Here is a 14,458-nt window from a genome sequence, read left to right as displayed (position 1 = left end):
AGTGAAATATTGGACCTTGTATGCAGATGGAGGTCTAAGATTCAGGAGTTTGATTGTTGTTCCCACAGTTTGGCGGAAGGATGTTCTAAGGTTTGGGCATGAACTCGAAGTCGGATTTACCATTCTTTAATGATCCAATTTAGTTTTAAATGACTAGTATGACTTCATTTTGACTCCTAATTCGTAGTAGGGTACATAATAATCCTAATACCCCTAGATGACCCCGGGTCGGTTTAGGACCCGATTAGCGATCCGGACCCCTAAATTGGGTCCTTACAATTTAATTAATCATTTCTTAACATATTGTTAATTATCTCATATTAGTATAATGTTTGTTATATCTTAAATGTCACATGAAGCATTTATTTTTCAACATATATTTCATTTAATTTTTTAGATAATAATAATTATTATTATTATTTATTTGATTTAAAGATATATATATAATAACTATATTTTTTGATTATTTATTATTTATATTATATTATATTATATTTGATTTTCCTTTCTAATTTTGTGTAAGCCTTTTTAAGTAATTTTAATTTGTACTCAAATTTTATTAGTTTTGTAAAGAGAATATTGAGGGGCATTTTAACATTTTTGTTTATCTCATTTTATTTAGCTAACAATAAATTTTTATTTACTCACTTTTCATATTATAAAAATGAAATTTGAACATAAGAAGTGTTATTTGCTCATGTTTCAAATTAGGGGAGAATTTATTTATTATTATTTTATTTATTTATTTATTTATTTTTTGCATATTACCCCTTATTTTGGTAAGTCAAAAGTGAATAATTAAACATTTAAAAATTACAATAGAAAAATACAACTCCAATGGGAAGACACAAATAAAATGACGCCAGTGTTAGATATTTTGTCAGATCTTAGATAATTTGAAATCAACTAATCATCATCAACACTATCGTTTTAAAGTGGCGTGTCTCACACATTTCGTGCCACACCAATTAATGTTACCATTTGTTTTTTCTTAGAAGAGTCTGTACCTAAATGACACGATAACTAGTATTTAAACTTCTTTTTTTAATTATTATTATTTAAAAAATCAGAAGTTACATAATCATGCCCTAGGTCTGGAGGCCAGAGAGCAAACGCCGAGAAGAAGCACTGTGTGCGGTGGCAATGTCGTACGGCTCAAAGCTTCCGGTAGACATGCTCCTTGAAATACTCTATCGACTGCCCCCAAAGTCTCTCTGCCGATTCAAATCCGTATCCAAGTCCTTTTTTCTTCTAATCTCAGACCCTAATTTTCACGAAGCACACCTCAATCGAATCAACAACAAGCCCCAGAGATTCATTTTCTATTCGGACTGTCTTTACTCCGTCGACTGCACTGAAGCATCCAACAACGATGCCGTCACTGCAATGAAGCATGATTTTTTCCAGATTGCAGACCCGGACGAGTTCGATATCATGGGTTCTTGCAATGGGTTGATTCTAGTTAGCGACGGAGATGGCGTCAAGCTTTTGCTGAATCCATCAACTCGAGAGGGCAAGGAGTTACCCGATTCCCCTTTTCGCCACCAAACATTTTCAGTCTACACCATGTACGGACTCGGGTACGATTCGTCTACAGATGATTACAAGGTTGTGACGATTGAGGGTAAAGAGGATATTGATGATGACGATGATGACGACGACGACAGAGATGATGATGATGATTTTATTAATTCAATTGTAAGTGTGTATTCACTAAAAACCGATTCTTGGAGGAGGATTGAAAATGTCCCCTGTGATGATTCTCCTCTAGAGCCTTGCTCGTTGGTTCTTGTTAATGGGTGTTTGCATTGGTTGAGTTACACGAGTTCGGGTAGTTTTGTGGTTTCTGCTTTTGATTTAGGAGATGAGAAATTCCGGGTTGTGGAGACACCTTGCTCACCTGACCAGAGCAATTTTTTGTGCTTTAATTTGGGGGTTTTCGGAGGGTGTCTCTGCATGTGTGTGTCTCTTAGTGGTGACCAAATTGATTTTTGGGTGATGAAAGAGTATGGGGTGACGGAGTCTTGGACCAAACATACAATCTGTGCAACTGATCTTTACAAGATGGAACCCTTGTGTTTTCTTGGGGATGAGGAAGTTTTAGTGGATATGAATGGAGAGAAATTGGTTGCATTAAATGCTAAAGAGAAAACATCAAGAGATATAGTGGTGAGTGGCATTCCAGCTGTTTATAGAGCAGGGATGACCTATGTGGAGACCCTTGTCTCGCCCTATCGCAACTGCAACTGTGGCTGTAGGATTGACCAAGACTATGAAGAGAGTGAAAGCTGGGAGAAAGATCAACTAGACAGGTAAAAACGCACTTCCATTCTATATTTTTCTGGTAAAATTTCATGTTTCATATTATTTATGCCACAGTAGTAGGATTATTTTAGCATCTGCATAACAATGTAGGAGGTATTTACTGTTTAGTGATGAAGTTTTTAGTTTGAAGTTGAACTATATTGTTGTACTTCATAGTGGGGTTCAATGCCGTTGAACTTAGATTTTTATTTTTAATTTTATAGAAGTGGTGGGGTGGGGGTCCATCAACATCATAGGAGTGCTATTCGTCTATGCACATACCAAAGAGAACAGCAAAGTTCAATTAACACTGTATTTTGGTCTTTTCCAGGTTTTATTTAATCCCATTTCTGGTCGAACTGGGTATGAAAGCCCTTCTATATAATTGTGAAGTTATTGTTATTAAGTTATTGGGTTAGGTCTTAGAAATAATTGAATACATTGTTTATGCATTACTTTCATTTCACTCTATTATTGCCCCATTAATTGGAATTACACGCCTGTTGGTCCTTTGGAAGTAGCTTCTTCAATGCTTGCTTACATGCAAATTAAAATCATAAGAACAAGCGGAACAAGCGGACTTTCTAGCTAATGTAGTACTAGATGAGAGAATTCATCCTTTTTTCTTTTTTTTATTTATAAGTAAAAATGTATTAGTAAACGTTCAAAGGAGTTCAAAGGGGGAATGCGTCCCGAAGGCTACACAAAGGCCAAAAGCCAAGAGGGACCCTAAGTACCCAAAAAATAGGTGAGAAAATTCATCCATGTCACCAATTGTGGAATTCCTCGAAAAGAAAAGAAAAGAAAAGAAAAGAAAAAAAAGGAAAGAAAAGAAACAAAGAACAATTAAGAATAAGAATATGCATGAGTTGTCCGAGAGAGTACATATGCGTGAATAGTCCTAAAACCTTTGCAAGGACTGGTTTTCTTTTCCATTTCCCTTATTTTCTTTTTCCGTTCATTTTGGTGTTCGGACCTTGTGGACCTGGGTCGGGTCAAGTGTTCAGGAATTTTTCTAACACTTTTCATTTATTTCATTAGTGTTGCATCTATCATTCACGAAATTTACGAGGCATTGCATACACATGGGTGTATTTATTTTATCATTGCTGGTTTTTATTGCATTTACTTAAAGGTGGGGCCCACTTTGACTTGTTGACCATTATTTGTGTGGAGGAGAATGAGCGAGGCTAGTTAGTGCATTGTGTGGTGAAGGGAGATTGTTTGGTAATATAGAATATATGTATCTATATGTGAGGAGAGAGAGAGAGACAAAGCCATCACCCTCACTTTTCACCTTTTCCTTCTCTCTCATCTTTTCTCTTTCTCTCTATACTCCATTGTTGAACATTGGCTTCAAGCCTTCAAGCTCACTTTTTGGCTCTTTCCCTTGGTTTTCTTACTTACCCATAGAAGAGAAAACCAACGGGGACACCGAGAGAAACAAAACCCACCAATCAATTTCGGATTTGGAGCAACTTGGATTTTTGGGTGTGAGCTCTAGATTGGATTTTGAAGATGCCACGAGAGGATTTTCTACTCTCTTCTTTATCCTCTTCAACCTTTTGGAGTTGATTTCGCATTTGGAGCACTTTTGGTTTGGAGATTTCTAGGGTTGATGTTCTAAAGACATTATATTGGATTCATATATAACATGCTTAATTGGCCCATTGGTAACATTATTTGTGATTGTTGAAACCTTAACTCTTGGTATGTATATTTACTTGCAGTTCAAGTGCCTTATGTATTACGTTTATCAATGAGATTGGTATATGAACATGTATATTTGTGGCTTGTGAAATTTGCCCTTGAAAAACATGTATATATGATGATATTGAGTTTGAACATCTTCTATTTGATGAAATGTTCATATGATATGACATGACTATAAAATGCCCAAATTATTAACATTGCGTCAATGAGTACGTCATTGTAGTGATTTGGACCATAGGGCGTGGATTGTGTGATTAGTATGATTTACTTGCACTTGTGACGTGCAATACGGGCATATCATGGTATATTGATTATCTTGTGGATTGGTTGTTGATTTGGGAGATATTCGGGTTTTGTTCGGATTTGATTCCGTGAGAATGCGAGGGCTTGGCGCTCGTGGGTGAAACGTGAGTTTCCCCAATTTTTAGCAGCCACTCGGTTGGTTTCCGGTAAGGTTAATAGTTTAAGAATGACCATATTTTTATTGGCACATAACATGGCTATGTGAACGGGAGTGTGGGTGTGTTTTCGAGTTATCCCATTTGTTGATATTGGATTTTACTATTCAAGTTGGCATTTATGTGTTATTGCAACTTGTGGTTTACTTTGCTTCACTATTGTGCTTATGTTTGCTTTTAGTGAAATGTTGTCTTCTCGTTATATGACTACTTGTAATGAGGTGGTTTCTATCTTTCATATATATGTGTGTATATACATATATGGCTTATTCGTATGCTAGTCTAGGATTATGGCTTATTCGTATGCTAGTCTAGGATTATCCTTGATAGGTTCCCTTGAGACTAGACGTTAGGGAGCATGTTCGAGAAACCTAGTTTATATTCATGAGACATTCCTACTGAGCCGTTGTGCTCACCCCATTATATTAACATTTTTCAGGGATGGAGATTTGCCTTGGAGTTGCTGTTGGATGCTTGATAACTTTAATTGAAGCTTTAGAGCATGCTATGTGTTTTGGCTCTCAAAAATCGTGTTCCTTTCCTGGCGAGTGGAAAGGAAGGAGATGCGGGCGTGCCAGGAACTACTGTCGTTCCAAAGTGGAGCTCCAAACATTATTCCGGTTGGAAGTTGTTGGGATCAGGCGATTGTACGAAGAACTGGAATGACTACATTCAAAGGTTCTTTTTGCCTTGAAAAAGGACTTCGGGATTGTTCTATACCTAGTGGAAAGAAAGACGGTATTGAAAGTGCTGAACTTTGAATTAAAAGTGCTATGGACTACTTGTTGGAAAGTAGGAAAAGAAAGTGTTGGACTTAAATTAGACATAATTGAATTACATTACTGGAATGTAAAGATAAATGAAAATAAATTGATAAGCAAAGATGTTGTATTGTTGTGTATGTTAAACATGATTTGCATGTTAGGCCTAAGTGCCTTATTTATAGAGTTCTTCCATGCAGTAATTGAAGTGTGGCACTTTCGGCAACTACCACTTGGCTTGTCTTTGGATTGCGAAGTGTCCCATGTTCTTGGCAGTTATCTTTATTTTGCATCCACCTACTTCCATCTTCCTATTACTCTCGCTTTCTTCTGGTGCTTGACTTCAACCATTAAAACCTCCACGATTCTGAATTGTGGGTAGTTTAAAGTCGATCATTCCGCCTAGCCTTTCCATAGGACTCCATGTGTCCCATGTTTCTCTTGTTCTTCCTCTTCGTGCATGGACTCTTCCTTTATTTTAGACACATAGTTCCATAAATTCAGCCATGTTATCCATTATCTCCACCACTTCTTTCAGTTCGTGGTAGTAATAGCATGAAAAACTACCAACCTCCATCTGATGTGTTAGTATTCGGCCAAGTGTCCCACGTTTCTGATAATCCTTTCCTTGCATAGAGTCCTTATATAATTCTATATATATCATGCATGTATATGTCTGTTATTTGTATACTCACGTTCTCCTCAACTTTGGCAACTCCTTTTAGTTGGACTTTCCTTCTGGTTTGCTTCTATGGCATCATGATTTCAGCAATTTCTTCTTTAGCATGTGTATATATATATGTATATATACATATATATACATATATCCATATATACACTTCCCCATTTTATGGATGATCACCCACGTCCCTTATCTTTAGCAACCTTGTGTTGACTGGGCATGGATAATGACTGACCGAGTAATTGTTGGGATTTCCCTACAAAATAGGGGGAAGATTTAGCACTACGTTCACCCTTTTCTTTACTTGGTCAACTTAGTCTTGCCATATTTTGGGAAGTCTCCATCTACTTAAGGATTTTGACAACACATAGTGTTGTCTTAAACCTTCTATAACCCTAATTCTTAAAAGAATTGATATACCATGGTAAGCTCCATAGGACTCGCCACGTGTCACTCTCTTATTGGTTTACGAACACCATTATCTCATAGACTCTATGTGGCAAAAGCTGATTGGTTACATGAGTCTTGCCTTGAATAATTGAGTAAGGTTGCATGTATAGTAGTATTTCCATGCAATCTTTATTTTTCACATCATTAGGAAATTGTGGGCCATTGATCTAGTGTGGCAAGTCTTACAAGATTCACTATATTCTTAACTTAAAGGACCCCATGTGGCGGAATATGATTGGCTTAATGGTCCTTGCTTTGGATTACTACGTGAAGTCACATATGTGCTTTAATGCTTCAATATGACCTTCCTTTCCAAGCTTGCCAAAATTGTGATCTAGGGTGGCAAGTTCCATTTGAACTCGCCACATGCTGCCTTCTTATTGGTAGATAATCTCTCTCTTGATCCTCATCTTACGCGTGAGTCTATATGGTACTATAGCGTAAAATCAACTTTAATGATGCCACAATATAACTTCCTTTTTTAAGTAATTAGGCAGTAATCCAGTGTGGCAAGTTCGCTAGAACTCACCACGTCATCTTTCCATTTGTCCAAAAATAATGGGATAAACACTATGTTATAGCACTTTATTTGGATTTGATTATTGTAATTTCTTACAAATCTGTCCATTTAAGATTCATGGTGTAATTTGTAAAGGGATGTATTGAGGGCATAAGGCCACTTCTATTTCATGTGTGTACTGCTTACATCTTATTTTTCTTACTTATGAATGTATCGTTTCACACACATTTTGGTTCACCCGAGAATCAAAGAGTGAAGCTTGTGACAACAAGGCTTCGAGGTTATGCTTCGGCATGGTGGGACAAAGTTCAAGAGATGAGGCTTCACAAGGGAAAGCCTAAAATTACTTCTTGGGAGAAAATGAAGTCTAGGCTTAAAGAGAAATTTCTACCTTTGGATTCTGCAAAAAGTTGTTTTTATTAATTTAACAACCTTTGCCAAGATTCAAAGAGTGTGGTAGATTACACCGAAGAATTTTACAAACTCATGGCCAGGAATGACTTTCAAGAAACCGAAGAACAACTTGTTTCAAGATACGTTGGTGGGTTGAAAATTCCAATTTGCGATGAAGTAGAAATCCATCGTGTATGGAGGGTCAATGATGCTTACCAATTAGCCTTGAAAGTTGAGGCTAAACTTGCTCGTAGTGGTGCTAAAAAGTTTGTGGATGTTCGTAGTCTTTATCCTTCTTCTAAAGGAGAATCTTCTCGCGGTGGAGGAACTAATTCCAAGTTTGGAGACGCGAGTAAAACTTTTGGAAAATCAGTCCCTACCAACCATGTTGGAGCTCAATCTAGTCGCAACAACAATCCAATTTTTTGTTTCAAATGCGGCGAAGTTGGGCATCGTTACAATGAATGTCCACAGAGGCAAGTTGATGCTCATATGGCTTTTGGTAATGAAGACATTGATGACGGGGTCTTTGATGATTCAAATCAGCCAATAGATGATGAAGAATGTGAATTCGAACGTGAGGAGATTGAACCCAAAGAAGGCAAAAGCTTGGTGATTCAAAGAGCACTTGCCACTCCTAGAGTTGAATCCAATGAAGATTGGCTTTGGTCTAATATTTTCAAGGTTCGTTACAATTCTCATGGCAAAGTGTGCACAAATCTCATGGTAAAGTGTTACAAACTTAAGAAACCGAAGAACAACTTGTTTCAAGATATGTTGGTGGGTTGAAAATTATAATTCGCGATGTAGTAGAAATCCATCGAGTATGGAGGGTCAATGATGCTTACCATTTATTCTTGACAGTTGAGGCTAAACTTGCTCGTATTGGTGCTAAAAGGTTTGTGGATGTTTGTAGTCTTTATCCTTCTTCTAAAGGAGAATCTTCTCGTGGTGGAGGAACTAATTCCAAGTTTGGAGATGCGAGTAAAAATTCTGGAAAATTAGCCCTTACCAACTTTGTTGGACAACAATCCAATTTCTTGTTTCAAATGCGGCCAAGTTAGGCATCGTTACAACGAATGTCCAAAGAGGCAATTTGATGCTCGTGTGGCTTTTGGTAATGAAGACATTGATGACGGGGTCTTTGATGATTCAAATCAGCCCATATATGATGAAGAATGTGAATTCGAATGTGAGGAGATTGAACCCGAAGAAGGCGAAAGCTTGGTGATCTAAAGAGCACTTGCAACTCCTAGAGTTGAATCTAATGAAGATTGGCTTCGGTCTAATATCTTCAAGACTCGTTGCAAATCTCATGGCAAAGTGTTAGATTACACCGAAGAATTTTTCAAACTCATGGCCAGGAATGACATTCAAGAAACCGAAGAACAACTTGTGTCAAGATATATTGGTGGGTTGAAAATTCCAATTGGCGATGAAGTAGAAATGCGTCAAGTATGGAGGGTCAATGATGCTTGCCAATTAGCCTTGAAAGTAGAGGCTAAACTTGCTCGTAGTGGTGCTAAAAAGTTTGTGGATGTTTGTAGTCTTTATCCTTCTTTTAAAGGAGAATCTTCTCGTGGTGGAGGAACTAATTCCAAGTTTGGAGATGCGAGTAAAAATTCTGGAAAATCAGTCCCTACCAACTGTGTTGGAGCTCAATCTAGTCACTACAACAATCCAATTTCTTGTTCAAATGCGGCCAAGTTGGGCATCGTTACAACGAATGTCCAAAGAGGCAAGTTGATGCTCGTGTGGCTTTTGGTAATGAAGACATTGATGAGGGGGTCTTTGATGATTCAAATCAGCCCATATATGATGAAGAATGTGAATTTGAACGTGAGGAGATTGAACCCGAAGAAGGCGAAAGCTTGGTGATCTAAAGAGCACTTGCCACTCCTAGAGTTGAATCCAATGAAGATTGGCTTCGGTCTAATATCTTCAAGACTCGTTGCAAATCTCATGGCAAAGTGTACACAATTGTTATTGATGGTGGGAGTTGTGAAAACATCGTCTCACAAGAAATGGTGAACAAGCTCAAACTCCAAACCGAGCCTCATCCAAAGCCTTATTGGATTGCATGGCTCAAGAAAGGAAATGAGGTAAAAGTCTTCAAAAGGTGTCTTATTTCATTTTCTATGGGCAAAAATTATAGTGATCAAGTGTGGTGTGATGTTGTTCCTATGGATATGTGTCACATAATCCTAGGAAGACCTTGGCAATATGATAGTAGTGTTACCCATGATGGTCATAAGAACATATACTCCTTTAAAATGGGTAAATTATAAATTGTTCTCTTGCCAAGTAAAGAGGAAAAAAATCCCAAATCTTCACAAGAGAAGGGTAGTAATTTTCTGACTTTGTCAAAATTTATGGAAGTGATGAAACTAGTATTGTATATATGTTGGTTGCTAAATAAGTGCATCCCATTGATATGCCTAGTGAGCTACAACCTCTTTTGGAAGAGTTTCAAGATGTCACACCCAATGATTTGCCTAATGGTCTTCCTCCCCTGAGAGACATTCAACACCAAATTGATCTTGTTCCCGGTTCTAGTCTTCCTAACAAGGCTCATTATCGGATGAGCCCAAAAGAACATGAAGAATTGAGTAGGCAAGTCATGTAGTTGTTAAAGAAGGGGTATGTTAGAGAAAGCATGAGTCCTTGTGCGGTGCCGGCTTTGTTAACTCCAAAGAAAGATGGGACGTGGCGTATGTGTGTGGATAGTCGTGTTATTAACCGGATTACCATCAAATACCAGTTTTCCATTCCAAGAATTGATGACATGTTAGACATGCTTGCCGGTGCTAAGGTGTTCTCCAAGATTGATCTTAGAAGTGGCTACCATCAAATTCGTATCAAGCCGGGCGACGAATGGAAGACCGCCTTTAAGACTTGTGAAGGCTTTTATGAATGGCCTGTCATGCCATTTGGTCTTTCCAATGCTCCAAGCACTTTCATGAGGGTAATGAATCAAGTGCTTCGACTTTTCATTGGTAAATTTTTTGTTGTTTACTTTGATGGTATTCTTTTTTATAGTCATGATCAAAGTGAACATGTGGAGCATTTGAGGGCTGTTCTAACCATTTTGAGAGGAGAAAAACTTTATGTAAACCTCAAAAAGTGTTCTTTCATGACAAATAGCCTAGCTTTCCTAGGCTTTGTTTTGACTTCTACGGGATAAAGGTGGATGAAGAAAAGATCAAAGCTGTCCAAAGTTGGCCTACACCAAAAAGCTTGCAAGAAGTGAGGAGTTTTCATGGATTGGCTACATTTTATTGCTGATTCGTAAGGAATTTCAGCACTGTTTCAGCCCCTTTGACTGATTGCATGAAGAAAGGAGAGTTCAAGTGGACAACCGAGGCCGAAAAAAGCTTCGAACTTGTTAAAGAAAAACTGTCCAGCGCACCCGTCCTTGTCTTGCCGGACTTTGAGAAGATATTTGAAGTTGATTGTGATGCCTCTCATGTGGGCATTGGTGGGGTACTTAGCCAAGGAGGCCATCCGATTGCTTTCTTTAGCGAAAAACTCAATGAAGCAAGGAAAAAAATGACGTGGAATTTTATTCCATTGTTCAAGTACTTCGGCATTGGAGGTCTTATCTAATTCAAAGGGAGTTTGTTTTGAATTCCAATCATGAAGCTCTCAAACACATCAACAACCAAGGAAGTTTAAACCGAAGACATGCAAAGTGGGTTTCTTTTTTACAAGAGTACACTTTTGTGTTGAAACATAGAAGTGGCAAATGCAACCAAGTGGCAGACGCTCTTAGTAGAAGAGTGGCACTTCTAAATTCCATAATGTTCAACTTGAAGGGTTTGATGCTATTAGAGACATGTAAGCCAAAGATGAAGATTTTGGTGAAATTTGAAAACTCTGTAAAGCAGGGCGACATGAAGACTTATCTTCTCCAAAATGATTTCCTCTTTAAGGAGCTCACTTGTCCATTCCAAAATGCTACCTTAGAGAGTATATCATTAAGGAAGTTCATTCGGGCGGCTTGGGAGGCACTTTGGGAGAGATAAAACCATCTTGCTTGGTCTACCATTTATCAAATGTGGCCCATTATGTGAAGTGATGCCGAGTATGCCAAACTTGCAAAGGGAAAACTCAAAATACTGGTGCTTACACTCCACTACCACTTCCTAAGTTTCCATGAGAAGATGTTAGCATGGATTTTGTGGTTTACCAGAAGCACAAAGAGGAAATGATTCCATTTTTGTGGTTATTGATCGTTTCTCTAAAATGGCTCATTTCATTCCTTGCAAGAAGACTATGGACGCCACTTATGTTGCCAATCTTTATTTTAATGAAGTGGTTAAACATCATGGTGTTCCCAAGTCCATTGTTTTGGATAGGGATACCAAATTCCTTGGTCATTTTTTGAAATGTTTGTGGAAGAGGATTGGTACTAATTTGCTTTATAGTAGTGCCTATCACCCTAAAACGGATGGACAAACCGAAGTGGTGAATAGACGTTTGGCAGCAAAGAAACCAAAGCAATGGGACATGTTTCTTCCTCAAGCCGAATTTGCTTACAATTATGTGGTGAATTGTTTAAACAGAAAGAGTCCATTTGAGGTGGTTTATGGACAAGCTCCAAGACACTACCTTGACCTTGCACCAATTCCTAATCCATCTTTGCCTAATAAGAAGGTTGAGGATTTTACTACGTCCATGGCGAGAGTTCATGAAGAAGTGAGAAAGAAACTTGAAGAAAGTAATGAGAAGTACAAGGAAGCCGCTAATGTTCATCGGCTAATTAAAATTTTCAAGGAAGGAGATCTTGTATGGGTTTACTTGAAGAAAGAAAGATGTCCAGCCAGGTCGTACAACAAGCTCAAAAGAAGGTTGGTCCATGCCGGGTTCTCAAGAAAATCAATGACAATGCTTACAAGGTTGAACTCCCTCCCCAATATTCATACTTATCCTACTTTCAATGTTCAAGATTTGTTGGAATATCATGGAGAGTTGGTGGCAAACTCGTGGACGAGTTCTTTCTCACCCGGGAAGTATGGTGCAGTGCCTACCTGGCACCAATGCCATGTGGATGCTTAAGTGGCCCTTTGGAAGATCAAGAGATGTCTTGAAAAATTACTTGTTTTGCCAACTACTTCTATTTACTTTTTCTTGGTATTTTGGGTCTTGTAAGTTTGTGTTTAATTCAAAGTTGTCAACCACTTGAGTCTTGTGTTGAAAGTGCTCTTTGCTCTTTGTTATCAAACTCCTTTCTTTGTTCTTAGTTCTTGTTCTGTATTTCTTCTCCTTTCCTCTTCTTCACCCGCATCATTAGTTGATATAGTTAGACATTGCAGAAGATTTTCTTTGGCTTTTGCAGTGTAGCTGAGAATAATGTGAGAATTAAAAGCAAAAGAGTGGAATATTCTAGTTGATACAAAATCCTAATTATTTGATACAGATATGATATAATTAGACATTGCAATTTTGGAAGCATCTTGATATGTGGTGATGATGATGACTTAATAGTGATGCATGTACTTTTTCTTGTTGATTTTTTTTTTTTTTCTCCCTTTCCAAAATATTGACTGATATTTGTCAATTTTGTTAATGTCTTTTATCATAGAAATAAGGATGCATGCAATAAGTGGTTTCTAATGGTTCAAAACTGAATTCATTTATCCTTATCCAAATTGTAAGAGCATTATTGCAAATTGACTTGCTCTAGTGCATTCTGCACAGGATCAAAGAGAGAGTGCAATCATTGGGACTGGACTCAAAATGGGAGCCATCATGGGTTGTTGCTAAAAGATTAGAAAAAGTGTCATTCATTAATTCTTAAACTTGATCTGTTAAAAGATTAGAAAAAGTGTCATTCATTCATATATATGTTTCTGTAACCATTCTCTTTTATTGAGATAACGATGTGTGCAACAAGGTAATTATGATTAGTTAGATTCTAATGATCTTCCATATCCTATAATTTTTCCTTTAACAAACAGAATTACTCCTTTCTTTCTTGTTTAAATTGGATTAACTAGTTAAAGAACCAAAAACTTACTAATTTCTTTTCAATGGTTTGAATTTTGTTTGTGGGCTATTTGGATATCTTTTCTAAATTTCTTATAAATTTGATACTCCTTGTTTTCTTTCACTTTTATAGATGAATTAGAGTTTCTGAACGATATTTATGTGATTTTATGAGAATTCATGTGTTGATTTTCATAAGTGTCTTTTGCTACCCCCTTTATTCATTTATTTATTATTATTATTGTAAAAAAAAATGTTTTCTTGATCGTCTCTGATCAAACATTCTTTTGGTTAGTGTTCTTGAATCAATGATTGAAGCCTATAGATCCTGGACAGAACAATCAGTGGAAAAAGCAAAAAGATATAAATTGGATTCAAGTTCGAGCTCAAGGAGCATTGAGGTTTCCAATTCTATCACTGATCATTTGTCCCCATCAGATTTCTGGGATTCCCTCAAGTCCATTGCAATTGTAAAAAGTCCAGTTTGCGAGAAGGCCTTGAAGATGCTCGAGGATCCATACTGGAGGAGAAAATTCATCGGTATGCTTGACAAAAGGAAATGGTATTAGCTGTGGAGCCTTAAGTGATGGCTTTGGTTTTAACCATGGTGAAGTTCTTCCTTGTTCAGTTAGTGAGAATAGCACCTTTGTTTGGTGATGGCACAATCTTGTATCGCTTTCCATGTTATGGTTTAGTATTACTTGGACTGAATGGTAACTGTTTACCATTTGAATTGTTTATATATATAAAAGGAATATTTTGGATGTTGTTTATATGTTTATCTATACAGGTGGTCATTTTCTGCTTGTGCTTCTTTCTAATGACTTCCTGAAAGCAGCTAGCAAATGCCTTATTTGGTGCCAGAAAGTGGTAGGGATGCTGCATGTGGGTGTTTTTTTTTTTTTTGTCCTCGTCGTCGTCTTTGATTTTAATATTTTATGGTGTCAAAGTAGGTTGGAACTAAGCAAAGGAGACATATGATGCCCAAAGTTCATCATCCATCCACTTAAAATACATCTCATTTTTCAGAACTAGAGCCGTGTGCACTTTCTCCTGATGTTGCTAGGAGCGTGTGTCGAACCCTAATTAGCGGGACCAGGAAGTTTCCCATTAGTTTACTCACTCAGTCTCATGATTAGAAGGTATAAATTCACCTTCCTCAACAGAACTGTACCAGAAGCAAGCAGAA

General features: G+C 37.5%; 1 protein-coding gene across 3 annotated transcripts; it reads left to right on the top strand.

Annotated features, from left to right (window-relative positions):
- Nucleotides 1–990: 990 nt before the first annotated feature.
- Nucleotides 991–14,042, top strand: LOC132296309 (F-box/kelch-repeat protein At3g06240-like). Of its 3 annotated transcripts, XR_009478577.1 has the most exons (3): nucleotides 994–2,312; nucleotides 4,915–5,213; nucleotides 13,565–13,683. XR_009478577.1 is itself a non-coding variant. In XM_059794529.1 (2 exons), the coding sequence occupies exons 1-2, from the start codon at nucleotides 1,144–1,146 to the stop codon at nucleotides 13,079–13,081; spliced, it is 1,269 nt and encodes a 422-aa protein (XP_059650512.1). In that variant the 5' UTR covers nucleotides 991–1,143; the 3' UTR covers nucleotides 13,082–13,527. The 3 variants fall into 3 exon arrangements, 2 of the variants coding, with proteins under 2 accessions (XP_059650512.1, XP_059650506.1); XM_059794529.1 differs by lacking the exons at nucleotides 4,915–5,213; nucleotides 13,565–13,683 and adding an exon at nucleotides 12,982–13,527 and having other exon boundaries at nucleotides 991–2,312; XM_059794523.1 differs by lacking the exon at nucleotides 4,915–5,213 and having other exon boundaries at nucleotides 998–2,312; nucleotides 13,565–14,042.
- The last annotated feature ends 416 nt before the right edge of the window (nucleotides 14,043–14,458 follow it).

The sequence above is a fragment of the Cornus florida genome, unplaced genomic scaffold, assembly GCF_030987335.1.
Source record: "Cornus florida cultivar Cherokee Brave unplaced genomic scaffold, ASM3098733v1 CherokeeBrave_3.0.0_Hap2_Chr01, whole genome shotgun sequence".
Lineage (NCBI taxonomy): Eukaryota > Viridiplantae > Streptophyta > Magnoliopsida > Cornales > Cornaceae > Cornus > Cornus florida.
The sequence above is the reverse complement of the archived record's forward strand: the minus strand, read 5'-3'. Positions and strand labels throughout refer to the sequence as shown.